Genomic DNA, 25,635 nt, shown 5'->3' with positions numbered 1-25,635 from the left:
ATTGATGTGATTTTGCTGTCTATGTATGAAGGGTATCACATGGCGTTGAATAATTTCGTCTCGATAGCGTACGCCGGTGAGATTTCCATTGACAATTTGTAGAGGCGTCCTTCCATGTACTGTTATTCCACCCCACACCATAACGCTACCTCCACCGAATTGTTGACGTTGCACAACACAAGCGTCCTGGTACCGCTCCCAACGCGACGATACACTCTACAACGGCTGTCACTGTTATCCAAATGAAATCTGGATTCATCAGTGAACAGAATATTGGCCCAGTCCAGTTATTCTGAATCGCAGATGTCGTCTGCACCACGCTAGTCTAGCGATACGATGACGTTGAAGCAGTATTGGGCGCACCACTGGACGTCTTGGCCTGATGTTGTGCTCGCGCAGACGATTACGCACAGTTCTTGGACTGATTGGTTGAAGTCGAGCAGTCAAACTTGCTGTCTGGAAACGATTTCTCAGGTGTAGAAGTCTAATATAGTTGTCTTGTCGACGCGACGTCACACGAGAACGCCCAGAACGTGGTCGATCCCGAGTTTTACCAGATTGTTGGAAACGTCTCCATAATGTCTGGATGGTGTTCCGATGAACTCCAAAGTGTCTTGCTACGATATTTTGTGCCATTCCAGCTTGAAGCATCCCAACAGCACGATACGTTGGTTTTCGCCGAGTCATAGCATGACAGAGGGGTAAATGTTGTAAAAACTAAAGTGCTTTCCTTAACGATTAGTGTCCAAACAAACCTTTTACACTTCTTACTCCAAACAGTATTGGCCAGTAAAACTCGTGCGTTCGAATACTTCAATAAACATGTGTTCACTAACCATGAAAAAGTTCGTGTATCTGAGTCGGGTACTATTCAATATTGTTAAAAAAACATCACCTTTAACGATTGTTTAGATTTTATAAATATAAACAATAAATATAGAAATATTATACTAAATTTATAATGCACAGTTTCTTTTTTCCGCTAGTATACACGATATGAAAGCGTTCTCTACATTTTCAGATTTAAGCAGCACAGAAGCACAGTTCAGCGTAACAGATGATGAAGCCATTCTCTTAGTGAAACAGGCAGGGGATGGGGTCACTATGGGGAGCTTTCTATCGGACGATAATTATGACAACCCTCTAAACTACAGCAGTATCCCAAAGATATTAAAGAAAAATTACAAAAGCGATTTACTGAAGAAAATCTCCCGAAATGTTCCAGAAAGGGTAAGGTATAAAAGTAAAAATTAGCATCTGTAGGATCATTTGTGAAATAAGAAAACAATGTTAATAGAGGGTTTAAATATCAAGTACATGTAATTATTTTTTCTTGACTAATCCATCCGGTGATTATGAAACAAATAGATAATCATGCTGTAAGCGCTCCTTACGATTATGGCAAGCCCTTTTACTATTTATTTGAAAAATAAGATATCTCTTTAAATTAAAGAGACATCTCTTATCTTAAAGAGATATCTCTTTAAAATGAGAGACATCTCTTAATTTTAAGAAATATCTATCTAAAAAAGAAATATCTCTTTCACTTAGAAATATTTCTCTTTCATTTTTTGAGATATCTCTTTTACTTTTAGAGATATCTCTTTCACTTTGAGAGACATCTCTTTCACTTAAAGAGATATCTCTTTAAATCTGGGGGATATCTCATTCACTTAAAGATATCTCTCTCTAAGAATTCCTAGAGAGATATCTTTCAAAGTATAAGAGATATCTCTTTAATCGTTGAAAAAGAGATATCTCTCAAAGAGAAAGATATATCTCTTTCCAATATTTTGTATTAGTTTGAATACTTAAAAGAATTCTCTCTAAACCGGAAGCCCGCCAAAGCAAATCTTACCATGATGGCTGCAGTCCTGAACAAAGATTTTACGTTTACCGCATGTGAAGTGTATACAGGTAACAAAAAACAAACACAATAAACTGATAAAATATGTGAGCTAGACTGGATTTACATTTATAGCCTCTCAACAACTCGATAATGTTACCCCAAGCACCTCTTGAACCTGTTCCGTCATTTTTACACAAGAAGTATTTTGATTGGTTAAAAAAATCGGGTTACATCATATTAATGGCGATGCAACAGGGAGAAATCATTATGATCACCGGGGGAGAGGGAAATCTGTTTAATTTAAAGAGATATCTCTTTAACTTAAAGAGATATCTCTTTTTACATTGATAGAAAGGTATCTCTTTACGCTAGAGGGATATCTCTTTCTCTTCGACAGATATCTCCTAGCGTAAAAGAGATACCTCTTTTGTTTGAAGAGATATCTCTTTTGGTTAAAGAGGTATCTCCCTAGCGTAAAAAGATATCTAACTTACAAAGATATATCTACAACCAATAGAAATATCTCTCTAGTGTAAAGAGATATCTCTCTTATTTAAAGAGATATCTTATTTTACGAATAAATCGTAAAAGGCCTTGCCATATAATAATGATAGTAGAATGTAAATATACATTATGAAAATGCAGGAGGTTTATACCGGCATAATTTTAATAAAGCGATAGCATCGCAGTTCATGCCTGCGTGTATTTTCAAAAATGAATTTTTTTCTTAATTGAAACAATTTGTATGTTCTGTTTTTCTTTTTCTTTTTCAGCTTACTGTAAGATTTTTGAATCTGTATGGAGACGTGCTTTTCTGGATTAAACACGAGCAGCCACTTCTATTTCCTCCCTTTGATTTTTTAAGTGCCCAGTGGACCTCCTCACATGAAATCCATCCGTCACCTGGTTTCCAGATCCACAAAAAGTAAAACTATAATGACGTACAAATGTACATTTCTTCGCTGCGGTGCTCTAGAAGTTAAGAGTGTACCGCATGCGGAAGGCCGGGGTTCGAATCCCGGTCGCGACAGACCCAAGTCGTTAAAACAGGTAGTGACAGTTCCATCGCCAAACGCTCGGCATCAGGTGTGAATGTCACGGGTCCTCGGAGATGACCTTAAAAACGGATGTCCCGTGTCACAGTAGGTGAGACACGCTAAAGAACCCTCACTGCTCAATGGCTGAGCAAAGACCTGAATTTGAAGCCCTTCACCGGTCTTGGTGATGTCTCCATATGAGTGAAAAATTCTCCAGAGAGACGTTAAACAAGATACAATCAATCTATCTTTTGAGTTAGTTTCGGATTAATTGACATATAATGACGTACATTTCTTTTGAGTTAGTTTCGGATTAATTCACAGATGTCATTATACCAATCTTCTTTACTGCATAAAAAACATTATGTTAACATCTTAATTCAAATTCTTTATTGGCGCAACACATCAACAAGTAATGGTTATCGCCCATATGTAAAACAAATAACAATAATGATAGTAATGACATGGCATAGCAATAGTGACACATACGTATGACAATAGTGATATTGTATATATACTATTTACTATATAAAAATTACAAGATGCAGCTCGTTCACACAGATAATCTGCATATCGACAAAAGTATAACTTTGCGTGAACAAGGAGCATTCGGACATTCATATATCTTTATGTTTACATTTCTGATACTATTGCCTTTGTTATCTTTATATTTACATTTCTGATGCTATTGCCTTTGTTATCTTTATATTTACATTTCTGATGCTATTGCCTTTGTTATCTTTATATTTACATTTCTGATGCTATTGCCTTTGTTATCTTTATATTTACATTTCTGATGCTATTGCCTTTGTTATCTTTACACATTGTAACGACATCCATTACAACAGGTAAGTGAGGAAGTTTCCCAATTTACTTTCGGGAAGTCGGTGGTCTCTTCCCAGGTACATTGTATCTGGGTTCTCTCTTCCACCAATAAAAACTGGGCGCCACCAGATAACCGAAAAAATGTTGAGTGTGGCGGAAAACAGTAAAACAATCAATCACTACAACATCCTCATGAATGCCTTTGCAGTTGTAAACATTGCGCGTATGAATACCAATAAATATAGTCCGTCTATTTTAACATCTGGGAATTCCGACTGAACAGAAAGTTTTAATCGTATAAAGGAAATACATGAGGGTATGAACTATGTACAACGCTAATTGAATTATCACTCTCTTCAATTGAAATATAACGCGCATCAATTCAATTAATACGCGCAATAATTGAATTATTGTCATCGTCAATTGCATAAATGATATCATTGATTCAATTGATGCGCGCAATAATTCTTAGAGAGAGAGAGAGAGAGAGAGGGGGGGGGAGAGAGAGACTAAATAATGAGATATACCTTCAGTTCAAAATATCCAGAATTGAATTTACGATCTTTTTAAAAATTGAATTAATAGAACTGATACCTGCATTAATTCCTTACGCAATTTTTAAGCGTTGTAAATAATAAATTTAAAAAAGATATCTTCAACTGAATTAAAGAGATCATCAAATCCTTTATACCAAGCATCTAGATTTTGCTAGCAATAATTCCACTACATTGATCCGCGCATCAATTGAATTGACAATCAATTGAATCAATAATCGAATTGATGCCCGCAATTATTGCTCTTATCAATTGAATTAATGCACGCATCAAATTAATTAATGCGTGCAATAATTGAATTGATGATATCATCAAATAGTTAAAGATACCTTCAATCATTTGAGTTTCGCTTCATTATTTGTTAAGTCGTTAAATCCTTCATGTAAATTAAAAAAAAAAATGTATGGATAGATAGATAAAAAATGTGTATGGATTTAAGGAATGAATATATAATCTTTTCGGTGGATGGAGGGATCCACGAATAAAAAAGACGGAAAACTGCATCATTGCGCGTAGCGCATGATGCAAAGTTTTCCGTCTTTTTTTCGTGGAATCCCTCCATCCATCGAAAAGATAATATATTCATTCCTTATCATTTAAATATGTAAAGCATTGAGTTTGAATGATAAAACATGATATGATTTGAGTTCAATTAAAGATTTATTTTTGAACTACATTATATGACACTTCGAAATTGGCGTAGTAATTTATGAAGACATCAACTGAAAATCGTAAATGGCGGCTTTCACGAACTGTTTACTTTCGACTCACAAACGCGTTCCCTGTGAACTGAAAGGTGCAGCTTTGAAAGGATGAGTTAGAGATGAATCCTGTGGATAGAAAATTGCTGGAACTTTGTTGAGTGGAACCACAGGAGTCGGCAATTTTATCAATAAAGTAGAAATATATGAGAAATGGGCATAAATACTTCCACTGAGCTTCGCGAGCTACGCATGATGTGTCATGCGATCAGAGACCAGGCAAGTAGGGTTCTCTTTAGGGTTTCTACGGTTTCCAGAGGGATGAGTGAGTGTTGCAGAGGGTCTTGCAAGTTTTGCTAGTAAATTACTAAGGCATTGCTTTTGATGGTCACTGAAATCCCTGTTATAACTGCGTACGGACCCACTCACGAACATATTATGTCGGAGTTCAAAACCATCATCGTTAAGGGTTTGAAAAATATCATCGAAAGTACCAATATCGAAATTTCCTCCCTTTGAATCCATTTTCAGAAATTGCATAAGCAGACGTGTACGCGCGTGTGTTATGTTTTTCCTTCAAATAGTCATATTTATTTTATTTTGTATAATTGTTTATTTATAATTTATTTTTAATATGTTAATGTTTTTGTAGAATGAATTTATTTGGATCGACAGAGTTGTTAAGTTGTTCTTTTCGGGATTCCCAATCTATAAATAGATCTATAAATGGACCATTCAGTGGAATCCCCAACATTCCAATGGAAAGTAGTTCCGGCCATTTATTATTTTATTTTTCGGGGTATACGATATTCATATGATAGATCAACCAATGAACAGGCGTGTAAACATGTAAAATTAAATGATAGATAGATAAAAACTATATGGATAGATAGATAAAAATTATATAAATAGATAAAACTACATGGATAGATAGATAAAACCTATATGGATAGATAGATAAAATCTGTATGGATAGATAAAAACTCTATAGATAGATAGATAAAAACTATATGGATAGATAGTTAAAAACTATATGGATATATAAATATTGGAAATTGCATAAAGGGCAAAGGGGGAGGGGGGGGGGGGTGACGTTATTCGTACTCAGCAAATAAAATGCAGATTCTTCTTATTTTGTAGTTCATATTATTGGCAACAAGCGAAGGATAAAAATGGCACATGGTTTGCCATATTTGAGGGATTTGACGTGGTGAACAAATCAAATTATCCGAAGCTCTTCTTCTCTAGAAACAAAAGTAGACCGTATGAAATGGCCAGAGGTGTGTACAATAGATCAGTGAAGATTGAGCAAATTGTGAGAATATGTTTGTGGTGTAATTAAGAGGGTGTCCATTATGATATCAGGCAGAGGTCGGCACATGCTATCTCTCAGATTTTCATGAAACTTTGTGCACAGGTTCCTACTGACCCCAATATGAAATTTGCCAAATAAAAAGTTTCTATCATGTTTAGTTTGGGTTCGACATGGAAAAACAACTTTGAGATAATTTTCGGTGCAAAAAGGTCACGAAATATTGGAAAAAAGTGCTATGTTTGAACAGCTCTAAAATGTCATATAACTAAAAAATAGAGAAAAGCAATATTTTATATGTTAGATATACACTATATGCAATAACTAAGAGGGTTTTTGTGTGTATATTCATCCAATGAATGAATTTATTAATTGTTAAAATTGCACATATTTCACACCAATATATTTTACAAAATAATGATCAAAATATAAGATCTCACAAAACCCAATACAATGTCTCAAAAGAAATAGATTATGTATAACCAGAAACTTTAAGAGGTGTATTTCAAGTTACAAAAATAAATTCAGTGGGAAAAGCAAGGTTTGATGGTGAAAAGTTGAACTGAAATCTCAAAATTTTCAATAAGTGCAAAAAGGTCAACTACTTAAATGAAGATTGTTGAACTACATAAATAGAAATAAATATGAAGTAGATATAACAAATCAATGATTAAATGATTAAAATTCATGAAAAATTACTAGAACATATGAACATTCAGAAATGAATTTCATGTCTTTGTATACATTCTATATAATAAAGGCAAAAAAATGCCTATGTAATTCATTGTATAAAATTTTACAATGTTGATTTTTAGAGGTCATTTCTGACACAGGATTTGAGATAATAGTCAATTAATTAACACACATATATGAAGTTAAAATTATCAGTAAAACAAATTTTAATAAATTGCCTATCATGAAGAATCTAAATTCATTCACTCACATTACAAACTTGACATTGGCAGATCCCGAGGGGGTTGGGGTGGAGGGGTAGAAAACACCCTCTCCTTTTCTCTGGGACATCTAGATAGTTATTTAGCATTAACCAGAAATTTTTTGACTCTCTTGTAAAGCATTTCCCTTTGCATTCATGAAATAACATGCCATATTCCATTTTCTGCCTACATCAGATTGGCAGACTTGCTTTAATGCATGTTTACTCTGATGTTGAAATATATATTGACCACTTCCAGATACACAAAATGCTTGTTGAATTTTACCCAGTGACAGAAAATGTTCATAAAGTATCTTCAACTGATGCATAAAAGGTTACATGTAACTAGCAATCAATAATAAACATATTTACTTTATCAATTCATCGGATATGACCTAATGCAGATTTTAGATCATTTTTCTGGACCCCCCCCCCCCCCTCCCTTCAAATCACTGTCTCTGTCTCTGTTTAACAAATGACAATAAACAAATCATGTCTTAATGCCTGGTACTTAGTAGCATGGTTTGCAAAGTAAGAGCTAGTGCATATTTCTGACATTTGTTACAAACAAACTTTTCCCCTAGAAATTATGAAAATTGGCACTGAATTTATATTGATACATGTATATTAACAATTGATACATTTCACAGTATGGAATCTTATTTTGCCACCCCACCAATCTCTTCTAATTTATGTCTAATGCCATAGCAGTGTTTCTTTTGAATATTGGTTCACAAACAGGAATAAAATTTGTCACTTCAAAAATTGAAATATGCTGCAACCATAGAGTTAAGTAGTGGTCATCATTTGATTATCTTTGTCAGCTGCAAAGTGTTTCTGTGAAATAACTGTCAACATATCTAGATTGAAGTGGAGCTATGAGTTCTGCAATTCCCCTTATAACTTCACAAGTCTTTTGTCTGTAGTAATTCTGTGTTCTCTCCAAAGCCTCTTCCTATCTTGGACTCAGGTGAGATCTAAATAACAACAGTTGTGTAAATTAATGGAAATAAAATGATGAACATGTTTAAATAGCACTGTAAGCAATGCACTAAGAAAGTCAAGATCATATGTTTGATATAGTCACAAGGTAAAAGGTCATGATATAAAATAAATTCTGGTCATTAGGCATTTCATGTGAAACAAACTAACCCAATACCTTATCCCTCAAGATATAACAGATCTGGTAATAATGAATGTTTTTCAAAAGTAGGTCAACATGGTCAAAGTCAGAAGTTCAAAAGTAAAGCTCTTTTCATTAGTATTAATCTATAATATGTGAAATCTATATCAAAGCCCAATCCAAAGTGGCTGAGAAACTATATACCAATTTAAAGTTTTTGAAAATCATGCTATTTTAAAGACTAAGGTCAGGTACTAAATTAAAAGTCTGGTAATAAAGAATATACACATTTTGTATATCTTTATGTAAAATATCAATATAATAAAATCTGGGTTAAACTTCAAAACCAAGGTCACAATATCAAACAGCATGGTATCAAATGAAAGTTCTTGCCATAAGATATCTAAATACTAAACATAAAAGGCTAGACTACCTTATATATAGTTCAGGAGAATTGCCTACTGTAGGTTATATTTTGTTAAAAGTAGGCCAAGCACAAAAGTAAAAAAAAATTGATATCAAAAGAAATGTCTTATTATAAGGAATAAAAATATGAGAGCCTTATTACTAACATGAGCAAGTTCCAGACAGATATTCCCCCCCCCCCCCCCCCCGACTTTAGTCATGGGTGCATAGAAATGAAAAATGAATCAACACAAATTAGGAACATTTGCAGTTTGAAAGGATTTAGTGTGGCCCTGCTAACCTTGAAAAGAATTTGTTTTAATTTCCTGTATATTCCCACATCATACTTTGATCGCCTCCATACCCTAATTCTTTAGCCTCTTTAGCTTTCAGCTCAGGTGAGCTAAAAAAAAAAAACAAAAAAAAAAACAACTATATATTCATTGATTCAAAAATTAAACCACATTCTGATTTCAAAACATCACCTCTGACTTATATATATATGTATATATATACGAGCTAGTATTTGAAATTATCTAAACAAGAATTGTCTGAAGAGAGTTTAAAACTTGTCGAGTGGGTTAAAATCTTTGATAACAGTCATGAATTAAAAATGCATGTATGTGTTGTGTGTGGCATGGTGACATCACATAAAACTTCAATATGAAGGGTCAAGGTCGTAAGGTAAAAATGTTACTATCATATGACATGAAGGAACACACATTTCTGAAATATCCAACCCCCATCTCTAACCATTCTTATGTTATTGTCAAAGTTAAAGTTTTTATATTCTACATGTATGTCTGTCAAGTGAGTTAAAACAAAAGGATTGTGACATCATAACATTGGATGCCTTTGGTCAGGATTTGTCTCAAGAAATATACATGTCAAATGTGGAATTAAGCTCATATCTGTAATAGTTCTAAACTTACATAATTTATGAATTATGACAATATGACAAGGTCAGATGTACCATGTTCTGAATTTAAAATCTTTTGATTGAAATAAATAAATATACTCACTGATACAGTCTGATAATTGGCTTGCAGTTTTTGACTATAACTATTTTCCAAATCTGTAATGAAATGGGCGTTGTATTCATTATCGAGCTTTGGTAATTGGTATATACATGTATGTCACACTAATACACTTTAGTACCTGTGTGCATGCAAATAAATCATCAGATTTTGTGTCATGTTAAACCATCTGAATTTTATAATCCATTCAGCTTAAATTTAGAGAAATTAATGATATACATCAACCTGTAACACACACCCCACCCCCACCCCCACACACATAATGGTTCTTATAGTTGCATAATTACATGAATAAATATATATCATTATTTTTTTTTATATTTATTATTCGGTTTTTGTCACATACATACATGTACATATACTACCCTCTCACACTGATTCATTCATCCTTTAATAGTTATTAAATCTAGGAATCCAAAAACCAAACACATGTGAAAAGTAGCTAGTAAAAAAAAATCAGTCAAAAGTAATGTGATATAATTTTAATATATATTATTTTTTATGCATGCATGCTGATATGAACATAGCTTGCAGGACAATAAACACTTTTCACCACTTTCATCTTGTTTTTGTGTGATTCTATTGTTTCTTAATTCAATGATTTGTGGATAAACATTGTGTTGTAGTACAGATTTTAAAAATCCCTACATTAACACCCCCCCCCCCCCCCCAGATTGATTTAATAGTTTTTTTACTGTGGGGATTTATCATTTTAATCATTATTATTTTAAAAAGAATCATTTCATCAAATGAATTGTTTGCATTGACACATCATGAGAACTTGCATCAAAATTGTCTAGCAATCAAAGACAGTTTTCAAAGAAAAATAACAGAGAAAATTCGACATTTATACTTACCACTTCCAACGGGAACAAATATTTCCCTTGAAACATTGAAGTTTACTGCTCTGTCTGTTTTACACTTTCCTTTGTGTAGTAGATAACAACATTTGGTGGTGGTTGCCTCCAGTAAATCCCCAAAGAATCGCAATGACCTCGGCATACTAGTAAGCATCTGCACCGTGCACGATAGTTTAAACAGTTAAACTTTTACGTCGAATTCGAAGTACCCCGATCTGTACAGCAGGGGGTCAATCTCGGTAGAATATTACACGCAGTTCCAACTTTAAAATATCTTGAATATCCACTTATGTCTTTTGAACAATTATTAAGGGTTGACAAGTCCCTAAAATAAGGACCACTCCTAGAAAAACTTCACGTTTCTATCACTTGTCAGCCATATCTGTTTACCCACGAAACTTTGATAAGGTCCGGGCAGAATATTTATTTTTCACCATCAAATTAAAAAAAAAAATTAATTCCACGTTTACACTTGATAAAAAAATCGAGATAAGTGAAAAATGTTCTAAATAAATACTGTTTTCTTCGAAAATTACAATTTATGCAAGTTTCGGATCATTTTACATTTTTTACGCCAAGGGAGGTAACTCAAATTACTGGCTTTTTGGCTACTTCTGTCAGTAAATGCTCAACAACAGCATTGTTTCCCAGCAATTTTATTGTTTCATCTTAATTATTAAGGAATTTCCTTCAAATATTGTTTATACTTTCTGGACAAATTTTATTGTATTGGGTATTATTTAACTTTACAAAATGATCATTTTCTATAGATTATATAGTGTCCTCGAATTTATGAAATAGGCCAAGTTTTGGCATCTAACAATGTTTTTTGTGAAATTCACTTTACATACGATAAAATTAGCGTATGACCTTAACTTTTATTGGGTATGAATAAAATTTTGGGGAATTGCATGTGCCAGCCGTATTATAGCTACTGCCTGATATCTCCGTGGACGGCCTCTTAATACTTAATCGGCGCTAATATAGATGTAATAATTAGTGACGACGGTAATATTTAATCGGCGCTTATATAGATATAATGATTAGTGACGTAGTTAATATTTAATCGGCGCTGATACAGATGTAATAAGTTGAAACTGGTGAGTATTTCCTTTAGTGGCGGATCTAGAGGAGGGGGGGGGGGGTGTTACGAGGATTACAAACCTCTCCCCATTTTTGGTTGAATATTTTTTTTAAGAAAGGTAGTTAATGTTTTGTCATTTTGGGGTCCCCCCCCCCTCGTTTTTGAGCGGAAAAGATACAAACTTGGGGTGCACCCCATCACTTTAAAATATATCTGGATTCGCCTCTGCCCTAGGAACGAAATTGTGAAGACATGACTTTTTGTGTCATTTCTTACATGAGACGAGCGGTTCCTAATTCCTAAAGGATTCGAAACAATGAGCCAAACATGAACTCCACATGCCGCATCTCTAGTAAAAAATGAAAAAAATAAAGAGAAGTATTTAAAGCAAAAATTAATGGTATCGTTCTTTCCAAATGCATGTGAATTTCTTAAAATTTGATTTTTAAAAAAATGATACATCGATCCATTAATTATCATATAATGGTAATTTTTCGAATGAAATACATTGTTATTTTTCAGAACCATTCGTCTTCACAGAGTGTTACAATATAACATACGCGCCACAGAGTGTGAATTTTCCCCTGCAGACTTGTCATACACAGTGTGAGAGCAGAAACTATTCTCACATGGCAATAGGGGTAATGTTGTCATGTTGAATACAAGAATATTGCAAATATGTCAAGAAAAGCTTTTATTATCAGCTGGAAGTTTCAGGAGACAACATAGATACTGTTTGAAAATTTTACATGGTAAATGAAATGAGCAAACAAAGGGGGAAAATGACCTACATGTATCATACAATCACCCGGGTCCTGGTCATAAAAAAATCAACCAAATACTTTTTTTTTAAAAAAGAGGAGTGGGGGGGGGGTGGGGGTGGGGGGGGTTATATTTTAGTGTAGTTTCTTAATTATTCGTCTTTTCCCTGGTACATTGTAGCTTAATGAGGCGTGTCACTGCGGACAATACCACAGTGAAATCCTAGCCGACGGTGACAAGTGCCCCATGTGTCGTCAGTTTCCGGCGCTAAGGTGCCCAACTGCCCGACATACCTTCGCTGGATACTTGCTACACGGTATGAAATGTTCTACAGATCTGAAATAGCCCTGTATTTGGGTACTCTGAAAAATATTGACATTTTAGCTCGAGTTGTGTTTGAGCTGAGTTATGGTGAACCTGATACATTTCTGTTTTCGTACATTTCATTGGCAAATGTAGATATAAATCGTGTATGGTTTACCTCTTCTTTAAGTTCATAACGCTTACTGATATGAAATACATTAGTAAAATGCATAACTAGAGATCTGAAATATATTTCTCACCAGTACTATATTTTTACAGGCGTAGAGGCCTCCGTGATTCACGACGTTACGTATAATAAGTACGAAGTCAACATCGATAAGGAGAACACTACCTGGCCGGTAGGATTTGTTCTTATTTATATATACACACGTTTTCTTTTTCTAAAGAATTGATAGACTCTTTCTTCTTAGAGGTTTGGGTGAGTTTCAGTTTAAGATTTTTCATGATTGAGAATTTTTTTTATGATTTAAATAGCGAAATACTTTAAAAGTAATTAACCTTACAACTAACCCCCTAAACTTGTGTGTTTTAAACTATTCAAGGTCAGTCATTTCAGACCTGACCTGACCCCTGCCTTTCCCCTGTACATTAACACTGGAGTTCGCATAGAAATTTCTCATACCGTCCAGGCCAATGGCGTCCTCTATTACAGTCCTCGGCCCGATTGCTCACTCTACAAGAAAATTAAGGTAAATTCTGTGAAGCAATTCATTGCTTATATCGTGTGACATCAGTTATGTTGGTAAAAAAAAATATGGTACAGTGTATAACTAATTTCACATAGTATGTGTCAGCGTACAATCGTGAGCATTAATAAACCAAACATGTTCTAATTCACAAAGACTCTAAAATTAAACTTTTTAGCTCACATGCTGATGTGAGGTTTTCTGATTGAAATTTGTCCGTTGTCTGTCGGCATCGTAAACTTTTTACATTTTCATCTTCTTCTCCAGAACTACTGGGCCAATTTCAACCAAACTTGGCACAAATCATCCTTAGGTAAAGGGGATTCAAGTTTGTTGAAATGGAGGGTCGTGTCCCTTCAAATGAGAGATACCGTAATCACAAAATGCAAAAATATTCATTAAAAAATCTTTTCAAGAACCACTGGGCCAGAAAAGCTGAAATTTACATGAAAGCTTCCTGACAGAGTGGAGATTCAAGTTTGTTGAAATCATGACCTCCCAGGGGTATGTTGGGGATCAAAGTTATACATGCGAATATAAAAAGAAAATCTTTAAAAATCTTCTCAAGAACCACGGCCAGAAGAGTGGAGAATTACTTGAAAACTTTCCGATATATATATAGAGTATATTCAAATTTGTTCAGATCATGACCCCTGGGGGTAGGGTGGGGGCACAGTAGGGGATCAAAGTTTTACATGCAGATATATAGGGAAATCTTCTCCAGAACCACTGGGCCAATTTCAATCAAGCTTGGAACAAATCATCTGTGGGTGAATGGGATTCAAGTTCAAATGAAGGGCCATATCCCCTTCAAAGGGCACATTTTCACAAAAATGTAAAAATAGAGTGGGATCATATACATGAAAGCTTCCTGACAGAGTGGAGATTCAAGTTTGTTAAAATCATGACCCCTGGGGGTAGATTGGGGCAACAATAGGGGATCACAGTTTTACATGCAAATGTATAGGAAAGCAAACTTGGCACAAAGCATCATTAGATTATTTGTTAAAAGGAAAGGGCATACTCCTTTACAAGAGCATATGATGATTAATGAATTTGTAGTCAAGTTCAATAATCAAATTTGATAATGAATGAATTTATAGTCGTTGCCTTCGAAAAGTGTTTTCTGAAGCAAGCTGCTTGTATAATGATGGTTTGCTCGAGCTTGTTTATTGCTAGGAACTGCTGCTCAAGTGAGCAATGTGGCTCATTGTTAAAATATAATTTTAGGAAACGAATGACGTCAGCGTTGTGATCCCTGTGTACTGTTTACGATTTTCTCATCATCTTGATATCACAAAGCCACTCAGAACGAATATAGTGATCCCGATTCCCACAGGTAGGAGACATAAAATCGTATTCATTGTAACTATCATAATCACTTGTACTTTTGTAAACTTTCGAAAGTCCTAAGCTCATTTTCGTAGAGCTGAATTTTTTATCGTAACTTCCGCGAATAAACGCGTAACTTTGGTGATATAACGCGTTCTTACGTGGAAAGTTTACACCAGACATGTTATAATGCGTACAATTTGCTTATAAACGCGAACTCCAAATTATCCCCAGTGACACAAGCTCATTATAGAGAGTTTATTATTTCTTCTGTAAACAAAGATTGGTGTATATATGTTATTGTTTACAAAGTTTTGAAGATTTACATGTACATTTATGACATATATCACAATTCAAGTGTCTGCAAAATTCGGATGCTTTAAATTACAAAATTAATATTTTACCAGTTTGTTTGTAAACATAAACAAGACTTGAGTAAACCATTCCCGTTAAATGCGCTCAATATTATAAACATAGCATAACGAATCTGTTAATTACAATGAAGAATAACGATAAACTTGTCCAGCTGTCTTTTGTTTTTTGTATATGCATATCTCTTAATATAATTTGACTGCTTTATGTAAGCAGATCATCTTAATGACCTTTGATTCCATAGTACTTAAATATTGAAAAATATAATGTGTTATTAATTATCACATGGGAGAGGTCTAAGTTTTAAAAACTTTGTAGTAAATTACAGTACATCAAATGATAAGGTTACAAAGTAGTAAGTTACAAGAGTTCCTGTGAGAATTCTGTAGGTTTCCCCCTAAAGATGGCAGCCAAGGGACATAACTTTTGAAAAGTGTAGATACATGAAAGGTGAAGATAACGAACAGTGATCAATCTCATAACTCCTATAAGCAATACAAAATAGATAGTTGGGCAAACATACCAAACGTTGGGATCAGGTGCCTAGGAGGAGTAAACACCTATAAAGTTATTCTTCATTGTACCAATTTCGGGTTCCTGTTTTACATAACAATATTTATACATATATAAAATATATCGCGTTATAACGCGAAAATTATGCGTTTATTTGCTAAAGTTCCGTGTTATAACGCAAAGGTTGCGCCTTTATTCTCGATCGTTTCGTGTTACAACGCAAAATTTACCCGTTTATTCGCAAATGTTTCATGTTATAACGCGAAAGTTACAGGTTTGTTCGCGAACGTTTCGCGTTATGACGCGAACTTTTCTTTCAGCTACGAAATGAGCGCAGTGGGCTATTGTATAAACTGAATTTTATTCGAATGCAAAAAATGTCCATCAAATTGCTAACTATTTTTAAGCCGAATGTTTCATTAGGACAAGATATGTTCCTCTTAGTTCTCCGTGCTTTCAATTACATCTACATTATATTGCGTCCGGATGCGGTAGCTCATTGGTAGAGTGTTCGCTTTGTAATGGGGTGGTCGTGAGTTCGAGCCCCGCTCGTGCTATGGCCGCATCAGACGTTATAAAGATCTAGTTTGCCCATACAACCTGTCATTGGGTCAAATGCTGTCAGACGTGTTTCATACCAGTTGTTAGGCCGTTCTTGGCACAGATTCCGACTACGGATTACTCTGTTTACCTGATCGGAATATAGGAGTCACGGCAGGTGTGACCGGTCGACAGGGAATGCTTACTCCTCCGAGACTCTGGTATATCCAGGGGCCCGCGTTTGCCTAACTCTATTTTCTATTCCTTTTGGGAGTTATGAGATTGATCACACTTCGTTATCTTCACCTTTTCATCTTAGACATAAACATAAGTAGTAAATGCTCCTTCGACATACGCTAGGCATTTAGAAGTGAGAATCGTGGCTCTTTCAGATATAACTTTAAAAATAAAGATCACATGTTGCGGCAGGCGTTGGCACGATAAACAACCCTCACTGTTACGACTCTGGTCGCTAAACATAGGTCTAAATTTGTGGTGTTCACCTACATCTGGTGACGTCATAGGTCTAAATTTGTGGTGTTTCACCTAAAGCTGGTGACGTTTGAGAATGAATGAAAAAATCTCGAAGGGACGTAAAACAAAATAGAACATATTACACCAGGAAGCACGTGTTTACTTGGACACAATCTGTAGTCCTGCAGTTCCCGGGAGAATACTACTACATACATCTATAGCTGTTGAACCCCATATCATAAAACCATTAAAGCCCTGTGGTCATGATTTCAATTCCAAGATCGATTATCTTATTATTATAAGGAAGAATATTTTAAATACACTGCCTCTTCTTTTGAGCACCAGAATACGTAGGTGTCTCGTACCATGTTTTATTGGAGTAGATTCCCTGGGTGAGTGCACACACAGAAAAAAAGTCGCCATACAAAAGTCCACCAATTTAAAGTTGGGCATTCATTTCAATGAGGCTAAAATTGATACACGCAAATAAAAGTTTACATTATTGACTACATTTACAGGCGGAAATTTCTTCAGTGCTCAAAAAATGGTCATCACTGGCGAATGGAACCCAACAAGTGAGGTTTATTCTTACAGAAATCAAAGTATGAATTCTGTTCAGATATAGGATATTTAATTTTCTACTTTCACCCCATTTGATATCTTTACGAATTGTTATAACGACCATTTCCTCGTGTTGCAGTTATGAACGATTTGTGTATCAATCTGGATAAATATAGTACATCTATTTCAACGGCTGAAAATTTCGACAGAAATAAAATTTCAATTTCAATTCAATTCAATTCTTTATTGGCACTAAAGCACATTATATAAGAATGTGTTGTTAGCCATACATAGATACACATATATATTGATACATTACAAAATATCAAACTGTTGAAAACTTATTTCTAACATTAAAACAGTCTCTGATGTATAGACAGGTTTGTTTTGTAGATACAAGGTTATGTGGATTTAGTAAACAAAATAAGGTATTAATATCTAGTAGTTTTGAATGCATTTTTCTAATATGTTCATACACAGGACAATCAAGTAAAAAATGTTTTTCATCTTCAACAATAGTTTGACAATGAAAACAAAATCTATTTTCTCTAGGAATGACAGGATTACAATATCGACCTGTTTCTACATACAACTTATGTGCACTTATTCTTAATTTGGTAAGATAAGAAACTAAATTCTTAGGAAGTGGAAGACATAAATATGGTTGGATTTCTAGTTTCATAACATCATGGTTGAATAATGTACTATAAAATGAGAGCTTACCACTTTGAGTGTTGTTAATATGTTGAAGTTCAGAAAAGAATTTATTTTCAAAGAATTTTTTAAGTTTAGGAATAAACATTTTACATTCAGTGTCAACGTTAACATTTAACATCTTTTGTATTGATTTTATACAAGTTTGCCAGCATTTTTTATTTTCACTAGCCAAGTGTACATCTTCCAAGTAAGCATTCCTTAGTAAAACATTGTGATTATCATTAGATTTTGCTAAATTTTCCAATCTAGAATAGTATTTAATAGCAAGCTGGTATATTTTGGCATGAATAGGGAGAACACCTAATTCCATTTTTGTTGCCAAGTTTGATGCTTTATTATGTACACCTAAGATGTTTTTCAAGATAAAATTCTGAATTTTTTCAAAAGGAGTTTTATCAAAATTATTGGGGTTTGCATTAAAGTCAGAGATCCAAATTTCTGAGGAGTATGTTAAAATTGGGACAATAATTGATTCATATAGTTTTAACCACAAGTTTGGTGAGAGATCAGAGCCAAAAGGTAGTTTACGCTTCAAGGCAAAGTAAGCTTTTCTGGCTCTAGCAGCAAGATCCTCACAGGCATGTTTTAAATTGCCATTTGATTGTAAAATTATACCAAGATATTTGTACTTATCAGTTACATCTATAGTAGAATTGTTATAATAAAATCCATAATTGATCTTTGTTTTCCTGGTAGAACAAACCATAACCTTTGTTTTTTCTAAGTTTACATGCAACTTCCATTCTATACAATATTTTGAAAGAGTGTCTATACAATTTTGGAGGCCTTCAGCTGACTCTGATAATAAAACAAGATCATCAGCAAAAAATAAGTGATTAAAAGTTATATCACCTAAAGATATAGGATAAGTTACTACTTTATCAAAGTAATTTTCAAAGTCATCAACAAAAATATTAAATAAAGTAGGACTTAAATTGTCCCCCTGTTTAACTCCTAATGTAGTATTAAAAAAGTTACTACATAAATTTCCCTGTCTTACAGCACATTTTGTAGTAGAGTACATATGTTTTATAATATTGAAAAAATTTCCACCAATTCCCTTTTTTAAAATTTTATACAAAAGATCTGGTCTCCATACAGTATCAAAAGCTTTTGAAAAATCAACGAAGCATAAAAATAATTCCTTCTTTCTTTTAAACAAGTATTTGTTCATTAAAGTTTTTAGGATGAAAATGTTATCTGTTGTACGATATCCTTTCCTAAATCCTGCCTGAAAGTGACTTAATAATCCTCCAGATTCTAAATAATTATTAAGACGTGTTTGGAGTAATCTGTTAAAAAGTTTACCAAGACAACTTGTTACACTTAATCCTCTATAATTACTGCAATTTCCTGGATCACCAGACTTGTACGAAGTTGTAATTAATGAGAGGAATGTAAATACACACACAAATAAAATAATAACAATTCAGTTTTGAAAATACAGGAGGGTACAAACAGCGACCATTAACACCAGTATGCATTTCATGAAGCGCTAATGAGTATGCCAGCCTGAAAATACGGGAGTCTGAACTGCAACGCTTAACGGTGGCGTACATTTCATGACGCGCTAATACATAAGGCTATGAACCGCGCCGCTTAACGGCGGCGAACATTTCATGACGCGCTAATGCATAAGGGTATGAACTGCGCCGCTTCACACCAGCATGCATTTCGTAAAGCGATGTCAGCGTGAAGCGTCAGTTCATACCCTTCATGCCGGTATACATGCATCATGAAGCAGATGCCTACGCGCTTCATAATATATGCCGGCGTGAAGGGTCGCACTTCACACCCTCATGTATTTTCAAAAATGAAATGTATTTCTATATTGATTTTGTCTCTAGGTACCACGGATACAGCGACATTTTCTGAGCTATCATCAAGCATGGTCACGCCCAGAACTACAAATGTTTATGTGAACTGCAAACCATGCATATGCGTAAACAACTCCAAACATCTTACGACGGAAAGCATCAAAGAATCATTGCATGAAATTAAAAAGAAATTGCTTTTACCCCAGAAAAATCTTTCCTCCTACGCCCGGCGACTGCGGAGTGCAGACGACAGTCGTCGGAGTGCAGCGGATATGGGTTATGTCGGAATGGCAGTCATAATAAGCTGTGTGTTTTGGATTGTCTCCACAGATATAACATACGTGGCGATGTCTATCCTAAGGACAAGAAGGAAATACTGATTCCGTTATTCTGACAAGCAGTCGTCTCTAGAATATACACAGCTACATACTAGAAGCAGAATAGTAGATCAATTATACCGTCTCCAGAATATACACAGCTACATACTAGTGGCAGAATAGTAAATCAATTATACCGTCTCCAGAATATACACAGCTACATACTGGAAGCAGAATACTAAATCAATTATACCGTCTCCAGAATATACACAGCTACATACTAGTGGCAGAATAGTAAATCAATCATACCGTCTCCAGAATATACACAGCTACATACTAGTAGCAGAATACTAAATCAATTATACCTCTTTTAAAGAGTGAATTTTTTTGACATATTTTTGTGCCACTGGCCGCCATAAAGGAAAAAATAGCAACATGTACAATCTCATCAGAATCGAGAGTTAAAATGTCAGCAAATTACTCCTACCGAGTAGAACTACAGCTAAAATTCAAAATTCCCCGATCAAGCTATATGTATCTGAATGTTCATCATACCCGTGTGAAAAACTTATCATTCTGGTAAATGCTGCAACAGATTTAGCAGTAACCTTACTACAAAATTATTTCATCAACGTTTTATCATAGTCAGCCACAGACAAAATATTATAATGTGTGTATTTTTATTAGTTAAAGAAAGAAAAATAAAATGGTTTCAATATTGTGTTAACCATTGGATATTGACTACTAACGCATTCTTAAAAATTATTCACAAGTCAGTTTCAGATCTATGTACATTCTGTAGCCAACAAAGAGAAAAGTATTGAACATCTATTTTTATGATTGTGAACTAGTTTAAAGGAATGTATATGAATGGATCAGGAACATGTTTTCTTTTGATGTTGTAACTAGCTTGGATGTGCTGAGAATGAAATTAGTAACATTATTAATTACCACCTTAAATATTACATGTATATTGTTGTAGATGTCAGAACAAAACACTTTTGTTAAATAGCTTTAAGGTGACTTTGTCAAATGTATACAATATAGAATTGAAATTAGCTATATTAAAGAAACAACTATGTTGAATTTTTTTTGAAAAAAATGAAAGTTAAGGTGGATCGATCCTCATGTGTCTTATCAATATTAATGGTTGAAAGTGGAAAAAACTGTACTAATTTCAACTCAATATAGTTAGATTTAATTCATAACCAAAGAAAATGTGTATGTTGCCACATTTTTAAAGATTTCAGACACACAAAAACAAGAAGTATATGTTAACATCAGAAAATCACACATTTCCGTTACACAGAATAATTGAAATAGATAAAAACTTGTTGAAATGACAAATTCTAACTGTCAACAGTTTAAAAAAAACTGCTAATTCATAAATATGTATAAATTAATTGTGGATATTAAGGAAATCATGTATGATAGACATGCAGTAGAAGAAATACCAACATAGGAGTTATTGCCCTTGACATTTTTCAAATCATAAATAATTGATTATCTATGGAAAATATAAACTTTTTCAGTATCAATAGTTTACCAGATTTTTTATTCTATTCAGTGAATAAAATTCCTCTGAAAGATATATTTCTATCATGCACAAAGTTTAATTTAATAAAATTTTTACAAAAACCTATGACATCACATGAGGATCAAATAACCTTAATTGAGCAACTTAGAATACAATTCTATGAATTCATGATGAGATATTTATGAATATTGTCAAGTACACAATTTAGTAAACTACATACAAAGACTGTCATTATATTAGTCCTATACCTTTAAACCTTGGCCTACTTTTTGTATAAGGATTACGTAGCACTTTTTTTTCATACTGTTCTGTCCTCTTTGCCGCTTTCTTTATGTGAGTACTTGTTGTATACATAATGTTTTACCTATAAACTACCCCATGTCCACTGGTTAGGTTGGAATGTAGGGGTTTGTAAAATCCTAACCCAATAAACATTTACTCACACAAATTTTTTTAAAGAGATTTTCTCTATATATTTGCATGTAAAACTTTGATCCCTATTGTGGCCCCATCCTACCCCCAGGGGTCATGATTTAAAAAAAAAACAACCTTGGATCTGCACTATGTCAGGAAGCTTTCATGTAAATGTCAACTTTTCTGGCCAAGTGCTTCTTCATCAGAAGATTTTTAATGATATTCCCTATATATTTGTATGTAAAATTTTGATTCCCTATTGTGGCTCCAACCTACTCCAGGGGGCCATGGTTTTTACAAACATGAATCTGCACTATGTCAGGAAGTTTTCATGTAAATGTAAACTTCTTTGGTCAAATGGTTCTCAAGATTTTCTCTATATATTTGTATGTAAAACTTTGATCCCCTATTGTGGCCCCATCCTACCCCCAGGGGTCATGATTTAAAAAAAAAAACAACAACTTGGATCTGCACTATGTCAGGAAGCTTTCATATAAATGTCAACTTTTCTGGCCCAGTGCTTCTTCAGAAGATTTTAAATGATTTTCCCTATATATTTGTATGTAAAATTTTGATTCCCTATTGTGGCCCCATCCTACCCCTGGGGACCATGGTTTAATAAATTTGAATCTGCACTATGTCAGGAAACTTTCATGTAAATTTGTACTTTCCTAGTCCAGTGGTTCTTGAGATTTTCCCTATATATTTATGTAAAACTTTGATTCCCTATTGTGGCCCCATCCTATCCCCGGAGGTCATGATTTAAAAAACTTTAATCTTCACTATTCCAGGCAGCTTTCATGTAAATTTCAGATCTTCTGGCCCAGTGGTTCTTGAGAAGAGTTTTAAATGACCCCACCCTATTTTTGTGATTATCTCCCCTTTGAGCAAACTTGAAAGCCCTTTACCCAAGGGTGCTTTTTGCCAAGTTTTGGCTGAAATTTGCCCAGTAAAAATTTGTCGCAAATGTAAAAAGTTTACAGGTGTACAGACAGACGATGGACAACAAATGATCAGAAAAGCTCACTCGAGCTTTCAGCTCAGGTGAGCTAAAAAAGAAAACGAAGATGGTGGCATGATATACCTTGTAAATAAATTGTTTACAGGAAGACATTTTAACAAGAGTACCACAAACGGTACATAATACGCCTGTGAAATGCTTACATAGGGTGTTTTTCTTGTGCTATAATTTGTATAACTTTGCTTCAGGTAGTATCAGCCATCATTAGGCTGTGACAAACTTTCATATGAACAAAGGGTCTTAGCTTAAAAATCGAGATTTCCTCAAAATGGACCAAGTTCAACAACCTGTAATTTTTTCAAAAATGGAAAAAAATCAAAATCCTTTCCTAGATGCACATCTTCAATACCCATACAAACACTCCACAAAATAAGATGGTCCTCATTTGAAAACTGTGGGAGGAGTTGGGCGGACAAATTATGTACCCTCCATAGAATATTAATTTCCAAATCGACTAAGTTCAACAACCTGTAATTTTCTCCAAAATTGTAGAAAATCAAAATCCATCCTACATGCACATCTTCAATACCCATACAAACACTCCACAAAATAAGGTCCTCACTTGAAAACTGTGGGAGGAATAGGGCGGACAAATTATGTACCCTCCATAGAATATTAATTTCCAAATAGACTAAGTTCAACTTGTAATTTTCTCAAAAATTCTAGAAAATCAAAATCCATCCCACATGCACATTTTCAATACCCATACAAATACTCCACAAAATAAGAAGGCTCTTACTTGAAAACTGTGGGAGGAGTAGGGCGGACAAATTATGTACCCTCCATATAATAATTTCCAAATAAAGGGGCAAAACTCCTGGCAAAAAGGTAGAAATGGATCAAAATTGCAGTATGATCTAGAGTGACCCACAAAGAAGCTACACAGCAAGTTTCAGCATGATATGTGAAAGGGAAATATTATAAAGAGAACACCCCGAACAGACGGATGGACAGACATCATTGATAGCCTGTGCACTGTTCTCAATTACCTCATAGTGGACCGTAGTTTTAAATTCTTGCCTACCCCTCATGGTCAACTTTTACTTTCAATATCTGTTCAAAGATATTAAGAATATAGAAAACTTAACAATCATGCATTTTTATAAAACATTTAATCATTTACATGCCAATTCAAAGTACCAGTAGAATACCTTACATACATGTAACCACTCTGCCCTATTCAATATAAATATGGTCTTCACAAATCATGCTTTGAGTAATTCACTTTCATAATTCACAGATTGTAGCAATATCGGTTTCCAATGTGGTGCTTGCAGCAGGTCAAATTCACAGCACACTGTACCATGAAATAGTTCAAGCATGCCCCCAAATCTCAGATCCCAGGTGCATATGTATATACAGAAAATATGATCTAATCTTTAATAATAGTACACCAACACAATTTTATAGTTCCCAGTTGATACTAATGTGGTTTAGAATTCTATTTCTGACTATTGTCTTCACATAATCAAGAATGATTGGCTAAACCAAAATAGACTCTTCTAGCTGGTGCTGAACGCTGTGTGGCTGCAACACTAGCGAGTAATGGCTCAACAGTTTAATTTACTGTCACTTCCAGATATAACTCCACTTGTCCTTGACCCTTGACTTCATCACACCTTGTATGTGGAGGTAGAGAAGGCGTGAAGGTTTCCCATTTGACTCAGGCCACTCTGGATGTGATTTATGTGGATCTCCACATTATTCTGGAATGCACTGCAGATAGAAAAGTCAATTATTAACAAGACACACCCATAAGCCTCCAAACCAGCTCGTCTCACCACTATTCATCTGCTTGTAAATTGCATATGACCATTTTCAAAATATGTGCTTTTGAACATAGGGGTGCCATACCAACCCTGCAGGAATTAAATGTGAAGCCATGGTTACCATGCCAACCCTGCAGGAATTAAGTGTGAAGCCATGATTACCATGCCAACCCTGCAGGAATTAAGTGTGAAGCCATGGTTACCATCCTCCATAAAATACAGTAATTGACTACTTTGGGGTCATCAGGAAAAAAAATGTGCCCAGTGTTGAGATGAAGTAGATGTAAAAAGAAATGTGTAGTAATACTGGGTGTGCTTGATTTTTCTGTACTCAGCATGTTTGATTTGTCGACACCATTGTACACCCAGTGCAGTCAGTTTACACCTATTCAAGTGCATTTTGGTGTAGTGTAGAATATTGAACATTGAAATTCAGTGGCTGAGGAGATCTTTGTAGAGATAATGATTTTTATGCAAATAAAATTACTGGAATTTAACAATTTCTCTCTCTCTCTACAAAAATGCTATTTACTGTGCATTTATAAATGCCTACACACAGTTGAAAAATATCAGGTTATATTACTCCAAAATAGTTGATTTTTTTAGTGCTGAGTGTGTTTTTGAAATATCAATCATTTTCATTTATAATACATTTTAAACTCTTAAAAATGACTACATACAGTACAATGGAATTATTTTCTTAAATAATTTACAGCCAAAAAATTATGGAGAAAAAATCTGCAAATTTTCTGTCTCAT

General features: G+C 34.4%; 2 protein-coding genes and 1 long non-coding RNA gene across 8 annotated transcripts in view; 1 reads left to right on the top strand and 2 right to left on the bottom strand.

The window, feature by feature from the left end:
- The first annotated feature begins 996 nt into the window (after positions 1–996).
- LOC125645950 (uncharacterized) lies at positions 997–20,922 on the top strand. Its single transcript, XM_048871975.2, has 10 exons — positions 997–1,230; positions 2,623–2,774; positions 6,107–6,246; positions 12,244–12,362; positions 12,664–12,799; positions 13,066–13,145; positions 13,350–13,496; positions 14,724–14,832; positions 17,243–17,299; positions 19,850–20,922. Exons 1-10 carry the CDS (start codon positions 997–999, stop codon positions 20,197–20,199), a joined length of 1,524 nt encoding a protein of 507 aa, XP_048727932.2. The 3' UTR covers positions 20,200–20,922.
- LOC130047458 (uncharacterized) lies at positions 6,310–11,601 on the bottom strand. Its single transcript, XR_008796344.1, has 3 exons — positions 10,635–11,601; positions 9,763–9,815; positions 6,310–9,143 (listed from the first exon to the last, which is right to left on the bottom strand). It is a non-coding gene; the product is annotated as an uncharacterized LOC130047458 (long non-coding RNA).
- A 3,281-nt stretch (positions 20,923–24,203) lies between the features above and the next one.
- LOC125645949 (protein lin-9 homolog) overlaps positions 24,204–25,635 on the bottom strand; it is a 30,719-nt gene continuing 29,287 nt past the window's right edge. For all 6 annotated transcript variants that reach the window (XM_048871972.2, XM_048871974.2, XM_048871971.2 and 3 more), the window contains one exon: positions 24,204–24,824. In XM_048871972.2, coding sequence (XP_048727929.2) covers positions 24,722–24,824 — 103 coding nt within the window. In that variant the 3' untranslated portion in view covers positions 24,204–24,721. The remainder of the gene's footprint in view (positions 24,825–25,635) is intronic.

This window comes from Ostrea edulis, chromosome 6 (assembly GCF_947568905.1).
Source record: "Ostrea edulis chromosome 6, xbOstEdul1.1, whole genome shotgun sequence".
In the NCBI taxonomy this organism is placed as follows: Eukaryota; Metazoa; Mollusca; class Bivalvia; order Ostreida; family Ostreidae; genus Ostrea; species Ostrea edulis.
Note: the sequence above shows the minus strand (reverse complement) of the source record. Positions and strands in the feature narration are given on the sequence as shown.